Below are 17,268 nucleotides of genomic sequence, written 5' to 3' on the forward strand. Positions count from 1 at the left end.
TAGCATATGTTTACATGTGTTTTTAAACACTGCACTACATGCATTACGCAAAGCAAAACTTTCATTCACTGAAATTATACTCATGGTGAGCATGTAGCAGAGTTAGAAACTTCTTTTTTACAGGTATTTGTAAACTGCACTACCTGCACTATAGGATGGTAAACTCATCCATTCACTGAAATGACTGTTCTCGATGTGAGTAGCACACTTAGAAGCATCTTCTGAGAAATGTGCTTTAATCAGAACCCTAGAATGGATTACAGTCTTGAATTACACTCTTTCCTGATTCATCACAGAGTCCTCGAGAAATCCTTAGTTGATTGGATGAGTGGTAATTTCTCTTTGGGAGTTTCATTTGGCAATCATAGACCCAGTAGTCTTGCTTCTTGCTGTTCCCTGCAAGACAGGCAGCCATGGACTGCATTTCCTCTCTCTTTTCCAGCACCTTATTGAATGCTGTAGGAGATAATGAGTACTTTTTAGGAGCTTTTCGGTTTCCTAAAGTGTTATCATCTGTGAACATGTATTCTGATTCTCCAAAGAAAACGGGTGTGTTAAACATAAATTTAACAACAACCTAGCAGCGTACCCCTGGGAGAAATAAAACATATGTCTGCATGTGGCTACAAAGACTTGACTGTTCTTAGCAGCTCTGTTCAGAATACCCCGAAAGTGCAGACAGTGCAAATGTCCATCAGCAGGTGAATGGATAAACCCACAGGGGAATGTTATTCAGCCATAAAGAGGAACGGTGCATTGACACACACTTGACATGGGTGAACTGCAAAAGCATGGTGCCAGTGAAAGAAGTCAAATGTATGAGATCACGTATTGAATGATTCCATTAATGTGGTACATCCAGAAAATCTGTGGGAACAGAAGGTAAGTTACTGGCTGCCCGGGGTTGGGAGCCATTATTGCAAATGACTATGACAGATCTTTTTGGGCTGATGGAAATATTCTTAAACTGGGTTTTGGTGATAGTTACACAGTTCTGCAAATTTAGTAAAAATCAGTTGAGGGGGGAGAAAGACTAAGACGAAGTCTCTAAAGAGAAAAAGAAAGAAGACAGGTGCTAGTTCAACCTTCTGTGCTAACAAACCACAGAGACTTCTGGCTGCCGTACCATCTCAGGGAGCACCTGTCACCCTGCTTCTTGCTCAGCCCCACATAGACCAACCAATGCTGCAGTTTTCTGACATAGTCTGGAAACTGTCGTATTCCAGTCTTGATGTTAAATTCTAAATTGAATAGAACTTCAGTTGCTGCTTAAAGACACTCAGTAAATCAGCATAGAATTTCCGTTGAAAGATATTTCATGAAAGCCAAAGCAGAAATATTTCAGAAGCAACCTATAGACAAAAACTGGGCTTCTGTAGGGAACTCAGGAAGTTCCTTCTCTAGTTTTTTTGTTTGTTGGTTTGATTCAGTTCTCTATACACTTGCTTCATTTTTCTCTTGTGCAATAGAACAGCATTGTATGTTTGTGGAAAAATGAGGGCCCCATTGGCTCCTGCATTTACGTCTCCTTCACTGAGACTGGTTAGGAAATGATAGTACTTCCAAATTCTGGAGAAATGACTCTGACTTGCCCAGATTGGATGAGGTGCCTTCCACTCCTGTATCAGGAGAAGTTTCTAGAGTAGCTGGAATCATTGTGATTCAGGCAGCTACTATCAGGAGGACCTAGAACTGACCATGCTCAAGTACGTGGTGATTTTTGCTAATTCATACAAATGAACGTAAGTCCTCAAGTCAGAGCCCAGAGTAAACACGGATGGGGTGGACTGGGTGGAAAAGGTACGAGGTTACACTCCATCTTCCTGTAAAAGCTTTGACACTTAAACATTTGTCCTTTTCTCAAGTTAACACACAGCATGTCCCTTCCCTTCGCAGTGGATCTACTCATGTGGAAAGCAACAGTATGAGCATTGTAGGCGTGGAAGCCAGAAACATCGGAACGAGTATTCTAAGATCATATTACTTCAAAGTGCAGTGTGGCTGAGATGACTGCATCAACTGAAGATGATCAGGACATCTGATGAGGAGCTTGTCTGCATACAAAGCCTAAAGTAATTAATGCATGAACATTGGGAAAGGAAGTAGTAATCCTCAAATACTATGGGCCACACACTGTGTGATGTGACTTTATTTTTAAATCCTGGCAAGAAGGCAACGAAATGGGTATTATTGTCTCTATTTTTCAGACAAAGAGCATGAAATATAACAGAAGAGTAGTTAACCCATTGTTATTCCATTTTCCAGCTATCAAGCAAGCTGCCCGGAGGTTATTCAGATATCATGTAGCCACGAGGGGTGAGTGCAAGACTTTGGGTGCTAGAAAGCCCAGGTTTAAAGTACTGGGATTGTAACATAATTGTTTTTTGTTGTCCTAATATGTAACTAAGGAAACCTTTTTTATCTTCCTCATCCCTGTTGTGCCCTAGACACACACTAGTGAACGGTTCTCACTGTCATACACGTGAGTGGTGTGGCGCCACGTTGCATAGCTGCAGGGATGCCGCTTTGTGTTTTGTGAAAGTGGCGCCCCTGGATTTGGTCCACAAGGAAGCCCTGGCTAGTTTAGTGCATGTATCTTTAGAGTTCTTAATTGCAGGTAGCAGGAACAGCAAGCTGGCTCACTAACACCAAAAATGGAATTTATTGGAAAGAAATAGAGTAGAGCACTGGGTCAGTGTGCAGGCTTGAGAAACAGACTTGACACCAAGGGAAGCCGGGCAGCAGGCAGCCACCAGGGCCTGCTTCAGCGAGGCCTGGCCTAGGCCGTCCCTGGCTCTGCCGCTCGCAGCACCATTTCCCCTCTGGCTCCACCGTGTTGCTGCCACTGTCCTCCCATCGCTGTCACTGAACAGGCATCACTGCCACCAGCTGGAAACTTCCCAGCTGCCCCTGAGGAAGTGTGATTCTTTGACACTGTAGCGGGGCAGGGTGTGTGTGTGTGTGTGTGTGTGTGTGTGTGTGTGTGTGTGTGTGTGTGTGTGATTTGCTGACCTGGGTCACATGCCCACATCATCAAGTCCAGGATGGGAGAGTCTGCCCCTTCAGCTCTAATAGTAGTTACTGCCAACCAAGACTCACACAATGAAAAATTCCTCAAAAATAGGAAATAAGGATTAAAAACCTCTTTATTACATTCTAATACTGTGGCTGCCCAATACCCAATATATGCTATTTCCTGTATTTGCCTTTTAACAACAGTTTTTTGGCCTAACAGTATCTATATCCTACGTAGCCAACTCCAGATGCAGTAATTTCCCCCAAAGGAGAAAATCTAAGGCTTTTTTTCTTTCTTTCTTTCCTTTTTTTTTTTTAGTCTGAGGTGAGGTTTATTTTGGAGTTATTTTATTTTATAAATTTATTTCCTTATTTATTGGCTGCATTGGGTCTTCATTGCTGCACACGGGCTTTCTCTAGTTGCGGCGAGTCGGGGCTGCTCTTCATTGTGGTGCATGGGCTTTCTCATTGTGGTGGCTTCTTTTGTTGTAGAGCACAGGCTCTAGGCTCTTGGGCTTCAGTAGTTGGGGCATGTGGGCTCAATAGTTGTGGTGCATGGGCTTAGTTGCTCCTCAGCATCTTCCTGGAGCAGGGATCAAACCTGTGTCCCCTACATTGGCAGGCAGATTCTTAACCACTGCGCCACCTAGGAAGTCCTTGGAGTAATTTTAGATTTACAGAAAAGTTGCAAAGACAGTACAGAGGATTCCCATATGCCTTTTACCCGTAATGTATTAACCTTGCATGACTGTGATACATTTGAAAACTCAAGGTCTTTGTTAGCTCTGGAAACTGGCATCAAGTCAGAACTCTTAGGGGTGTGTGTCTCTCTTTTAGTTCTATCATAGTTTTGCTTACTGTTCCAAAGCAGTGGGGAAAGGGGAAGGAGATGAGAAATTAGCTGAAATAAATGCACACACACACACACGACACAGCAAGAAAGGATATAGCTGTTCAGAAGGTGAAGGGAAAATTCAGGTAAATTGAGATATAGGGAGGTTTGCTGAAGACACAGGGGAAGGAGTTGGGGTGTCGGCAAGAGATTGGGGACCAGACAAGGGAATGTTGAGTGTATGGGTCCACCTGAGAAGCTTGGAGACACAATGGCTAGGAAAGCAGTTCTGGTCATTTCTTAGGGGAAGGCAACTAATCAGGTCCAGGCACTCTGTCCTCAGCTGCAACATTAGAGGGGTGTCATGTCTGGGGATGGCAGCCCTACCCGAGAACATGTGCAACTCTAGGGATCCTTGTTTTGGGTGTGTGGAGAGTCTTGGTAAGGGAGTCTTTATGGGAACACAGGAAGCTCTGGGGGATTTTGTGAATCTTGCTGAGGGTGAGTCCTGAGTCTGGCAGATGGGCTGTCATTAGGAAAACATGACCTGCTGAGGTGTGGTGCCATGGCTGCAGGAAGAGGCCCTTAGAAAGTACGCCATGCTTTCAAGCCTCTAGATCCAAGCCCTGAAGGCTTGTTCTCCAGCATGCAGGGGGCACTGTGCCACTGGAGGAGCGTGAGGACCTAAGTGGTCCTCCTTGAGTCCTTCAGAAGCAGGCACATCTCTGTGAGATCTTCCATGCACTCCTGGTGTAGCCCAAGATAGTCTGTATTAATTGGAAAAAAAGTTCCCTAGTATTTGGCCACAAGTCAAGTCTTAACAATTTGCAAAATACTAATTGCTAACCATAATTCAATAATTCCTTTTTAATCGAGTCCCTTTGAATACACACACACACACACACACACGTGTGTGCACACACACGATTTAAAATAATTGACGAATTAAGTAGAAATTATAAAAATCTCAATAAAATAGAGATAGAAGATAGTTTTCTGAACTCAATAAAGGAATCTAAAAAAATTACAGCAAACATGCATAATGATCATGGGGAACACTTTCGCTGGTGTTAGGAGCACGGTAAGGGTGATATCACCAGCATAATTAAGTATCGCCCTGAAAGTGCTAATGAATATAATACTTTTAGAAAACAAAACTGAGTTCTAAAAGGATAAGAGGTTTATCTACCATAATTTCTAAACAGTACAACCTCCTTTAGAAAACTAAGAAAATCAGTAGAATTAGTAAGCACAGTTCTGCATGACTGGTGAAGAGGTTATCTACCTCTTAAAATCAGTGTACTAACAATTAGAAAATATGATAGGAACAGTATTCCATTCACAATAACAGCAGAAACTATAATATCCCAGAGTAATTTTTAACAAACTTTATGGAGAAAAAACAAAGCTTTTCTAAAGAATAAAGAGATACATCCATGTTGACAGCAACTGCCAAGAAATGTGATTTACAGAACAAACCAAACCAGATCCTGAAGTATGAGATAAAATGTTCAAAATCATTAATAATCACAAGCAAATAAAACAATAATGACCCATCACTTTATTAGGCTGGTTAGAAAAGGTTGGCGGCAGGGGATGGGGGCGGGGGAGAGGAAGATGCATGATGCCAAGTGTTTGCAGGCATATGGGGATACAGGACCCTAATGACGGAGGCTGTGTCAACCCTGTTCACAGTCTGAAGGTCTTTGGCCATTCCAGTAGTGCACATCCATCCAGTGCATGTTCATGGTCACAGTTTTTCAGCTCCCCACTCTGCCCCCACCCAGTTTCCTGCTCTGGTCAACACCAAGGTTGCCTATCTGTTACTCCCTGCAATTGGCCGGAGTAGGGGTAGGTTTAGATACTAAACGCCTTTATTCTGAGAGGGTCCTTCTTTGAGGTCCTAGCTCATTGTGGGACTGACTCCTGTGCACTTCCAGTTTGCAGCATCCAACACTTCGATGGCTGAGGGAAGACCGTATCTGCCCTGCAGTGTGCCTCAACCAACTCCAGAAGTGGGAGTAGCCTGGTGCAGGTGAGGTGCCAACCAAGGGAGAGAGGAGAATGGCTGAGGGAATTTGAGAAAGTGTACAAGTTTGTGTCCCAACTCAGTCCACGCTTTGTACCACTCACGTCCTCCTATTATATACAACCCTCCTACTGTAATGAGGCCTGCTGTCCCCCAGGCCCCCTCTATTGAGAATGGAGACATCCTTACGCTACAAGTCGGATTAGAGACCCCAAGCTGGTGACCATTTCTGATCCGGAAGCCTATGACAAGAGTGTTAGTGAAACAAGGTAGAGTCCCCTCTGCTGGATTTCCTCCACCCAAATGAGTGCTTTGGACAGTCTGGGTTGTTTGCTTGGTGTGGTGCCCCAGCCCTTCATCCCCAAGGTGTTGGTTGTGGTTGTTTCCCGTGCTCATTGAAAGTCATTTCTGGGTATAAGAAAGATAGCCCAGCTACTTACCTCAGTTCCAGACACACGCCACCCTACTCACATTACACACCAGCAATCTAGTCCCTGATGTTTGTCAGTTATAACCCTAATCATGATAGTCATTCCTTTCTTTGCCTGTTGGGCCATGGAAAAAGAACAGAAAGTACTCAGGTGGTAATCACAACTTCCACTGAAGAGGAACAATTTCAGTGACTCCTGAAAGAACTGTCTCCACTCCTACCTCCAGAGGAACTAGGGCCTACAACACTGAGAGCCTAAGGTGGCATGAATGGGAAACAAAAAATAAACAAGTGGGCTGCTGGGTGTAATAATAAAAGGGCCCACCGCTATACCTGTTGGTTCTCAGACTCGTGTATTCTAGCTATAGTCACACTGTCGATCATTGGTCATTGGTTCAGAGTACATACCACATCCTGCATTGGAAGATTGTGTCCAGACATCACTAAGTGCTGTCTCCCCCAGCCAGCACCTTAGCTGAGCCTTCAGTAAGGCCATCCCACCATTGTATCAGGCCAGTTACTTGATGATGGACAAGTGACAAAGTCAATGCATTCCATAGTCATGGGCTCATTGTCACACCTCTGATGTAAAATGGGTCCTTTTGTTCTGAGGCAGTACTGTGCAAGATACCTGGATAAGGCATTCTGCAGGTTTGGGGGGTGATGCTGGCAGAAGTATGGGCAGGGTTCATGAGGCCAAAACACTGCCCTGTGATTAATGGTGCCAAGTCAAGAGCTCAGCATCAGTCAGCAACTATGTCAGTGTTGACAGAGGAAGACGTTGTTGGGTCCATGCTGAGCTGTGACCCTTTACACTGTCCATGGTCCCTTTGCTCAAGGACTGGGTTGGTAAGAAGAGTCTGCCTAGCAGCCAGAGGACCACCATCCCATCCTCCTGACTACTGAGAGCTTTCTCTGAAATGCAATGGTCTCTGTTGATCTTTTAGGTAAAATAGATCTGCGTGCTGTTCACCCACTTACATACCTCTTCCTCAGACCTTCAGTTTTGATCCTTCCAAGCCCTTGAGAAGCCGAAGCCATTAGCCACTGCCAAAAGCATATATCTGTACCTCCAACCACTTTTCTTTCCATATGAATGAATGACTGAGCCACTCTGATTTTGGCCCATGTGAAGGACCTCCTTTTATATGTCTTTCAGGGATATCCCCAAGTGGTGCTGAGATGAGGCAGCAGTGCAGCGGGCAACCATTTTCAGCAAAAGCCCACATAATGAGGCGACCTAGTTAGGATCTGCACCTGAGTCCTTTCCTCATGTGCTGGCTAGTTGTAGGGCCATGAGGCCTGGTGCTGGTCGAGGGAGAGGCAGCAGTGCAGCAGAGGCAGGTGATGTGGGAGTCTGGGTAATTTACTTGGGCCGTGTGGTCCTGTCCAAGCTCAGCTCCAAATGGGCCACTACTTTTGCACAATAGATCACTGCGGTGCACACCAAATCTTATGATTCATTGGAATAGATCACATCCAGCTCATGAGGTATAACTCGTATCAACTGTCACTTTGTGTCATGTGACGGGGTGGTTTGTTGCTACCAGGGCACAAGAGATGTTCTGTAAATGAAGACTGGTTTTCTTCTGTGGAGGGTGTAGATTTACTCCCAAATTATAATGGTCTTTTTTGTGGCTCCCTACTGAAACTTTCCCCTATTGGAACTTTCTAGATTCCTTCCCATTAGATATCTCTAGCATCATCTGACCTGCTGGGTTATATGACCAAGAAAGAGGGAAACTTGTGCCACAACGAGGATCTGGTTGTGGATCTGATTGTACAGCCATCTCTTGCTTTAGGCCCCTAAAAATTTGGCAGCCTTTGGGGTTATTCAATAACTGAATCAGAGAAGTATTTCAAAATTTGGTACTTGTTTCCTCCAAATTCAAATGCCCAAGAGGCCTACCAGGTGCCTTCTGTTGTTTTTGTTTTACTGTTCAGATATTTGAGGTGCAGGAGCGTGTCCTTCACCTGAGGGGAAACATCCTGACATGCCCTAGACCTTGCTTGGGGCATGGTTACTCTGGCATATGGTCACAGGTTGTTCCTGTGAGAAAGGATTGTGGGGATATTCACTGCATATATTTGTGACGGAGTTACAGGCACTTTACTCAAGTGGAACTGACCTCTTCAATCAGGTGCTCTGGATCTGTACATTTAGGTCTGGAAACTGGGTGTGGGGCCTTAATTTTCCATTGAGGTGGAAGACAGTTCACACATTCTCACTTTTCTCTGTTTATGTAAGTATACTAGCGCCCTAGTTGGCTCTCCATTTAGGGAATTGTGATGTATCAACCACCACTTCAGATCCTGCAGGTCAAACCACCTTAATTGCCACTCCAAGCCTGCTGGTCCTTAGCTTGCCAGGATGGCTTCAGGTGTTTTTACCCCAGTAAGAATCCTCAAAGATGAGTGCCCTATGTCAGTGTCGTCTCCAGTCTTAAATTCTGCCTTCTGTTGTCCTACACCAAGATCTACTTTTACGCATGCTCCCAGGTCCTATTATTAGGCAGGTCCTATAATTATTTTGCTATGAAGGCATTTTTTTTTTTCTGAGGCAGGGTTTGTATTTCTCAGTCTGGGCTTTGCTGGTACCTGGCTCTTGATATAACCCTAGAAGTAATGAGGAGTAGGCCCTGAGAAGAACCAACATCATCTTGCAAGGCATCCACCTCAGGTAAGGCTGATCATCCCTGATAATGTGGAAGGGGCTGTTTCTGCCATCAGGAAGAGTTCAGGGAAATTTGGGGGTGGGTTCAAGATTCTCAGATTGTTCACTCAAATATCCCAACTCCAAATCTTTGAGTCTTATTCTTTCCATGTCTGGGCCTAATTTTTATATGAGACCTGCTGAGACTGTACATTTAGTCTCTTTTGCAGCTCTGCCACTTTTATAATCAGATCCTGAGCCCGATTTTCAGCAACCTGCCCTGTGGCTGCAGAAGATAAGGTTCTCTGGTTTTCAGAGAATAGCTTAAGTTGAAAGGTGGCTGTCATCTACTTTTTGTAAAATGACAAGATATTGTATTTCATCCAAGTACTAGAGGGGAAATTAATCTCAGGTACGTCGTTGACCAAGAGAGAAAGAAGCAGGAGTTATAGAGAATCTAAGAAGGTACACAGAGTTTCCATCCCAACATGGACATCACTTCTACAGCTACAGAATATATTTTCTTTGCAAGTACACAGGAAAAAAAGAAAGAAAGGAAAAAAGAAAAGAAAGAAAAAGAAAATATATACTTGGAAATAAACTCTCAATAAATGTCAAGGAACTAATATTACATGAATTATGTTCTCTGGCCATAATAAAATTATTTTAGAAGTAAATGACAAAAATATAATCAGAAGTTCCCATATGTTTTGAAATTAAGAAGCATACAACAAAATAACCATGTCTAAGAATACACTGAAAGAGAAATTTGATAATTTTTGAACTAAATGATGAAAAAGTATTATCAAAATCTGCAGAATGCAGCTAAACTAGTATTATGTAAATTTTATAGTCTTATGTGTCTATATTCTTAGGGAAAAAAAGGCTGAAAATTAATGAGCTTCCATCCATCTAAAACTGTTAAAAAGAAAGAAAAGGAAAATAAATAATAAAAGAACAGGAAATGAAATCATAAAAACAATAAGTTCATAAAATAGAAAAAGTACATAATAAAATGAACAACAAAGGTTAAAATTTTGTTCTTTGACAAGACTAACAAATTGACAACTCCCTAGCAAGATTAATGAACATTTTTTAAAAAATCACAAAAAGCCAATTTTCGGAAAGTAAGGGACATCATTAAAGATACTATAATAATAGGAAAAACAGAAAATATGAATAATTATATGCTAGTAAATTTTTAGTTTGGATGACATGGATAAATTCTTAGGAAAGGATTACCCACCAAAAGGAACAGGGAACTTGAATAGTCCTATATTCATTAAAAACAGAATTGAACAGAGTTGAGAGTTTCCACAAAAATTAGCAGAGAAGATATATAGATGGCAAATAAGCACATGAAAAATGCTCAGGATCACTAGTCACTGGGCAAATGAAAATTAAAACCACAACTACTAATATAGGTAAAAATTTTAAAGGAAAAAAAAATCCCCAAAATGACAAACGTTGACAAGGACGTAGAACAACAGGAACTCTCATACACTGCTGGTGTGGATGCAAAATGGTACATCCACTTTGGAAAAGAGTTTGCTAGTTTCTTATGAAGTTATACATGCACTGTCGGAGTCTAACTTTTTGTTGTTGTTCTTCTGATGTTTGATAGCTTTTAAGCCTAACACCTCTTTCCTCCCCTCTGTCCACATCTGAGCAAGAAGACAAGACCTCAGCTCAGGTGCTCCCTCCCTTGATTATGGGAGGCTTAAACCACAAAAGCCCCTGCCCATGCTTGGAACTCTCACCCTTGCCCCACCCAACAACCACCATAAAAACTCCAAGCTTGGCTCCTTTCCTTCGTCTTTCAAGCCATTTTTAGAATGGCTTCGTAGCTATCCTGCTCTCCCCAGGAAACCTCATAATGTACTCAGTCTTTCCTTGGTGTATGGGTGGCATTATCAGTCTCAACATCCAAAGCAAACTTGGCAAATATACCTTTGCAGGGTGACCACCATATCCACCCAAAGGCTTGAGCAAGGATGTTTATAGAAACTTTACTGATAATAGAGACTAGGAACAACCCAAATGTGTATCAACTGGGGAGTGGATAAACAAATTGTGGTTCATCTACACAGTGGACTACTACTGAACAATAAAAAGGAACAAAATTCTGATACACGCAAGCATGAATGAATCTTAAAAGTATTATGCTAAGTGAAAGAAGCCAGTCACAAAGGCTACATATCTATGATCCCACGTATAGGACATTATTGAAAACACAAAACTATAGGAACAGAAACGAAATCAGTGGTTTCTTGAGTCTGAGGGCAAGGAGAGGGGATCAAATACATGGTGGCATGAGGGAACCTTATGGGTTGAAAACAAATGGTCCACAAAACATTCTGTTTTCCTTCTGAAGGCTTTACAATGCATTGTTATCATTAACCAGTCTTTTACTATTAAACTTAAATGGCCAATTGAGACAAACAGTTCTGGGACCATTCTTTCACCTCTGATTAAGACTGAAGTAGCAGTATTGAGGGTAATATTCATTTAGCCTTCTGACCTTTCTGGGCACAACTGGTGACCTTGCCAGCTCCAGCTGCCTTCTTGTCCGCTTCTTTGATGACACACACAGCAATCGTCTGTCTCATGTTACAAACAACAAAACAGCCTGGGGCGGGGAATAGTCAGAGAAGCTCTCAACACACATGGGCTTGCCAGGAACCATATCAACAATGACAGCGTCACCACATTTCAAGAATTTGGGGCTATCTTCCAGCTTTTCTCCAGATCAATGATCTATCTTCTCCTTCAGCTTGGCAAACCTGCAAGCAACGTGAGCTGCGTGGCAAGCCAGCACAGATGCATATCCAGCACTGATTTGACCTGGATGGTTTAGGATAATCACCTGAGCTGCCTTCATTGGCGGGTCATTTTTGGTGTCATCAGCCGCACCACCATGATGAACATCTTTAACAGACATCTCCTTGGCATTGAAATCCACACTGTCCCCGGGAAGAGCTTCACTCAAATCTTCATGGTGCATTTCAACAGACTTGACTTTAGTTGTTATTTTGATTGGAGCAAAGGTGACCACCGTTGCCAGATTTGAGAACACCAGTCTCCACTCAGCCTGCAGGAACGGTATCAATACCACCAATTTTGTAGACATCCTGGAGGGGCAGAAGCAAGGGCTTGTCTGTTGGACGAGTTGGTGACAGTGCAATCCAGAGCTTTAAGCAGTGTGGTTCCACTGGTATTGCCATCTTTACATGTGAGTGTCTATCCTTTGAACTAAGGCATGTTAGCATTTGTCTCCAGCATCCTGTCACCATTCCAACCAGAAATTAGGACAAATGCTGCTGTATCAGGATTGTAGCCAGTTTTCTTTATGTAGGTGCTGACATCTTTAATGATTTCCTCATATCTCTTCTGGTTGTAGGGTGGCTCAGTGGAAGCCCATTTTGTTAACACCAGCAATTAATTGTTTCTCACTCAGTGTGGAAGCCAGAAGTGCATGCTCATGGGTCTGCCCATTCTTGGAGATACTTGCTTCAACTTCACCATCACCAGCAGCAACTATCAGGACAGCACACTCAGCCTGAGATGTGCCTGTAATCATGCTTTTCATAAAGTCTCTGTGTCCTGGGACGTCAGTGGTGGTCACATAACACTTGCTGGTCTCAAATTTCCACAGGGAAATATCAATAGTAACACCATGCTCACATTCAGCTTTCAGTTTATCCAAGTCCCAGGAATACGTGAAGGAGCACTTCTCTATCTCAGCAGCCTCCTTCTCAAATTTTCTGATAGTTCTTTTGTCAATCCCACATTTGTAGATCAGATGGCCAGTAGCAGTAGACTTGCCCAAATCTATGTGCCCAGTGATGATGATGTTGGTATGTCTTTCTCGTTCCCATTTTAGTTTAGGTTTATCAGTGGTTTTCATGACACCGGTGCAAAATTATTGTGAAAGTCCAATAATATAGTTTAAAAATAGACAATATATCATAGTCAAGACAAATTTATCCTAAGAATATAAGGTTGGTATAAGATTAGAAAATCTATCAATGTAAGTCACCACTTTAATGGATAAAAGGATAAAAATCATATGACCTCAAAAGATCCAGAAAAATGACTTACTAGAATTCATATCCATTTATGTTGATAGAAAGTCTTAGCAAACAAGAAATAAAAGGTAACTGTTAATTTTATAAATGTTCCTATAAAAAAAGCTACCACAAAGCATCCTTACTGATGCAACATTGAAATCTTCCCCTTTGCAACCAGGAACAAAACAATCCACTATTACTTCTGTTGTTTAACATTTTTATTGGAAAACTGAGCCTGAGCAATAAGGTAAATAAAACTAAATGCATAGTGATTGGACAAATGAGAGAACAGTATATCCTTTTTGGAAATAAGATGACAATGTATGTACTAAATTCAAAATGAGCTTACAATAAACTACTAACATTGATAAGATATTTTAGCAACTTTGCTGGATAAAAAAATGAAAAGATAAAGTCTGTGTTTCTACATACCAGCAATTTATAAAATAAAATAGATATTAATTATAATGGAATAACAAAGTTAAAAGTACCTGGAAATAAGTGTACCAAAGTGTGTACAATCTTTTCAGGTAAAATTATAAATCTTTACTTAGATCTATTAAAGAAGACCTAAGTAAATACAGAATTTGTTTTGTTTTTGATCGAAAGGCTCAATGGTGAAGATAAATAACTATATTTAATGTAATCCCAACAAAATCTCAACATACTTTTTCTCTGGAACTTGACAATCTGATTCTAAAATTTATATGCCAATACAAAGAGCTAAGACCGGAGTGATGTCAGCACAATGGCTGAATAAGATATCTCTTACACATACCCCCTCCCACAACAAAAACTTGACATCCATTCATGGACAAAAGTACCCTTGTTGTTGCTGTGGGATCCAGCACCATATGCAAAGGACCTGAGAGGAGTCTTGCTCACTGTGGTCTCAGGTAACAGGAGTACAGAACTCAGAACCACCTATGGATCTTGCAGTGGCCCATAAACTGGCTCCAGCTCCATCTTGGCCATAATACAGAAGGCCTTGGAGAACCCTAATGACCTTACAGAGGTCCAGGAGTCCAATGGAGAAGTTGTAGCACACCATTGGAGCAAGAGAAATCTGAGACTGGGTGCATCGGAGAGAGTAAGAGGAACCAATTGATTTTACTCACATAAACCTTCTCCCAAGACAGCACAGCTCAGTTTCAAGACAGATTTTCTCAGCCCATGATTTCTTCTGTGGGGAAAGTGGGAGCATATGAGTGAGCACCTGGCTTCTCCAGCTATGCAGGATGCTGCTAAAGAGGTCCATTTCTCTCTGGCCCCATTCAGGGTACTGAATAGTGAGCTACATAACTTGGGGGCTAGTAGAGGAAAACTGGACTTTCAGTGGGCATTAAAGGGATGTAGATCCTATTAACTGCATTGTGAACTCCAGCAAGAAACCTGCCCTGAGCCACTGAGAATGCCTTGCCCATGGATCCCCCAGACTGGCCCACAAGTATCCCCAGCACACCATGCATCTCACCCATACCCTGTGGCTTGCTCCCTGTGTGAGCTTCCAATGGCAACAAGCAAACTTTGACAGGCAGCTGGTAAGCATGTGCAGAAAGCCAGCCCAAATCTGTGGGCAAGGGAGAGATCACAAATTAGAGCTTTAGCACTGCTTTTGGGAAACAAAAGAGAAGCCATCAACACCCAGCCTGGTGTGTTGCAGGATCAAAGGAAGTCACCCAAGTTGAGAATTCTGCCACAATGAGGGAGCAAGAAGTGCAGAGCAGCTATATCCTAGAAGGTCTGAGAAAACCTCAGTACACTAGCAGGGCTGATGGAAGTTATTTATCTTCCAAAGTCAAACAATAAAGACTGGAGGCATGGCTGCTACTTTAAATGTGAAGACAGTAATACAAGACTTCAAGGAACATGAAAAATCAAAGAAACATGATATCAACAAAGGATCAAAATAATCTTCCAGTGACTGACTCTAAAAATGTGGAGATCTGTAACTTACCTTATAAATAATTTTAAATAGCTGTTTTCAGGAAGCTCTATGAGCTACAAGAAAACACAGAAAGACAATTCAGTGAAATCAAGAAAACAACATGAACAAAACGAGAAGTTTAACAAGGAGCTAGAAATCAATTTTTTTTAAAATTCTGGGGCTAAAGAATACAATAAATGAAATGAAACATGAAATTGAGAACACTGACAACAAAATAGATCAAGCAGAAGAAAGAATCTGATTTGTGAAGGAGAAGACAGGATCTTTGAAATTATTCAATCAGAGGAGAACAAGTAAAAGTAAAAGATAAAAAAGAGTGAAGAAAGCACACATGAATTATAGGATACCATCAGGAGAAGCATCTGAGCATTACTGGAATCCCAGAAGGAGAAGAGAAGGAGAAAGGGTCAGAATGCTTATTTAAAAATATAATGGCTGAGAACTTCCCAAATCTTGGGAAGAGATTTGGCCATTCAAGTCCATGAATATCATAGGTCCCCAAACAAATTCAACTCAAAAAGGTCTCCAAACACATTATAATAAAACTGTCAAAAATCAAAGACAAAGAGAATTTTAACAGAAGAAAGAGAAAAGAAGTGTATCACCTACAAAGGAACTCCTATAAAGCTACTAGCAGATTTTTCAGAAACCTACAGGCCAGTAAAGAGTAGGACAGTATATTCAAAGCATTGAAAGAAAAAAACCTACCAATCAACACTACTTTATACAGCAAAATTATCCTTCAGATATGAAGGATAAAGATGTTCCCAAACAAGAGCTAAGTGAGTTCATCACCACTAGACCTGCCTTACAAGAAATACTGAAAGGAGTTCTTCAAGCTGAAATGAAAGGATGTTAGTGAATAATAAGAAAACATATGAATATATGAACACGCTGGTAAAAATAAGAGTATAGTCAAATACAGAATACTCTAATACTGTATTATGGTAATGTGTTAACAACCACTTAAATCTAGTATAATGGTTAAAGGATAAGAATATTAAAAGTAACTAGAGGGACTTCCCTGGTGGTGCAGTGGGTAAGACTCCATGCTCCCAGTGCAGAGGGCCCGGGTGCGATCCCTGGTCGGGGAACTAGATGCTGCATGCATGCCGCAACTAAGAGTTCACATGCCGTAACTAAAGATCCTGCACATTGCAACAAATATCCCGCATATTGCAACTAAAAAAAAGATCCCACATGATGCAACTGAGACCTGGTGCAGCCAAATAAATAAATATTTTTTTTAAATAAATAAAAATAACTATAACTACAACAATTTGTTAATGAATACACAATATAAAAATGGGTAAATTGTGACATCAAAAACAAAAGAGGGGAAATAAAAGGTAGAGTTTTTCTATGTGCTTGAACTTAAGTTGTTACCAGCTGAAAGTATATTGTTACATCTATAAGATGTTTTATGTAGGCCTTCATGATAACCACAAAGCAAATACCTGCAGAGATATACATAAGCTAAAGAGAAGAAAATCAAAGCTTATGCAGGACTTCCCTGGTTGTCCAGGGGTTAAGAATCTGCCTTCCAATGCAGGGGACGCGGGTTCCATCCCTGGTCAGGGAACTAAGATCCCACATGCCATGGGACAACTAAGCCTGTGCACCACAACTACTGAGCCCATGCTCCTCAACAAGAGAGAAAACCTGCATGCCACAACTAGAGAGAAGCCCATGCACCACAGCCAAGAGCCCACACACTGCAACAGAAGATCCTGCACACCACAACAAAGATCCTGCATGCTGCAACTAAGACCCAGTGCAGCCAAAAATAATATATATATAAATAAATAAATAAATAAGTAAGTAAATAAATAAATTTGGAACAAAAATCATATGCTATGGAAAATCATCAGTTCACAAAAGAAGACAGCAAGAGAAGAAGAAAAGAACAAGGGAACTACAAATCAGCCAGAGAAAGTTAATAACATGGCATTAGTAAGTCCTTAGCTACCAACAATTACTCTAAATGTAAATGGATTAAATTATCCAATCAAAGGCATAGAGTGTCCAAGTGGATGTAAAAAGAAGACCCAACTCTATGCTACTGCCAGAGACTCACTTCAGCTTTAAGGATATATAGATTTCAAGTGAGGAAAGGAAAAAAGTATTTCAGGTCAATAGAAATTAAAAAAAAGCAACAGTAGCTATACTTATGTCAGACAAAATACTCTTTCACTCAAAAGCTGTAACAAGAGACAAAGAAGGACATTATATAATAATGAAGGCATCAGTTCATCAAGAAAATATAACAATTGTAAATGTATGCACCCAGT

At 41.4% G+C, this 17,268-nt stretch overlaps 1 protein-coding gene and 1 pseudogene across 1 annotated transcript in view; one reads left to right on the top strand and one right to left on the bottom strand.

Moving 5' to 3' along the window:
• The window catches only part of LOC130845757 (F-box/WD repeat-containing protein 12-like), a 52,144-nt gene extending 38,030 nt beyond the window's left edge, over window positions 1–14,114 (top strand). Inside the window, 2 exon segments of the mRNA XM_057723429.1 lie at window positions 1,897–5,882; window positions 8,871–14,114. Coding sequence (XP_057579412.1) covers window positions 1,897–2,005 — 109 coding nt within the window. The 3' untranslated portion in view covers window positions 2,006–5,882; window positions 8,871–14,114.
• LOC130844419 (elongation factor 1-alpha 1-like) lies at window positions 11,464–12,866 on the bottom strand (annotated as a pseudogene).
• Window positions 14,115–17,268: the final 3,154 nt, after the last annotated feature.

Source organism: Hippopotamus amphibius, chromosome 2 (genome assembly GCF_030028045.1).
Source record: "Hippopotamus amphibius kiboko isolate mHipAmp2 chromosome 2, mHipAmp2.hap2, whole genome shotgun sequence".
NCBI classification, from domain to species: domain Eukaryota; kingdom Metazoa; phylum Chordata; class Mammalia; order Artiodactyla; family Hippopotamidae; genus Hippopotamus; species Hippopotamus amphibius.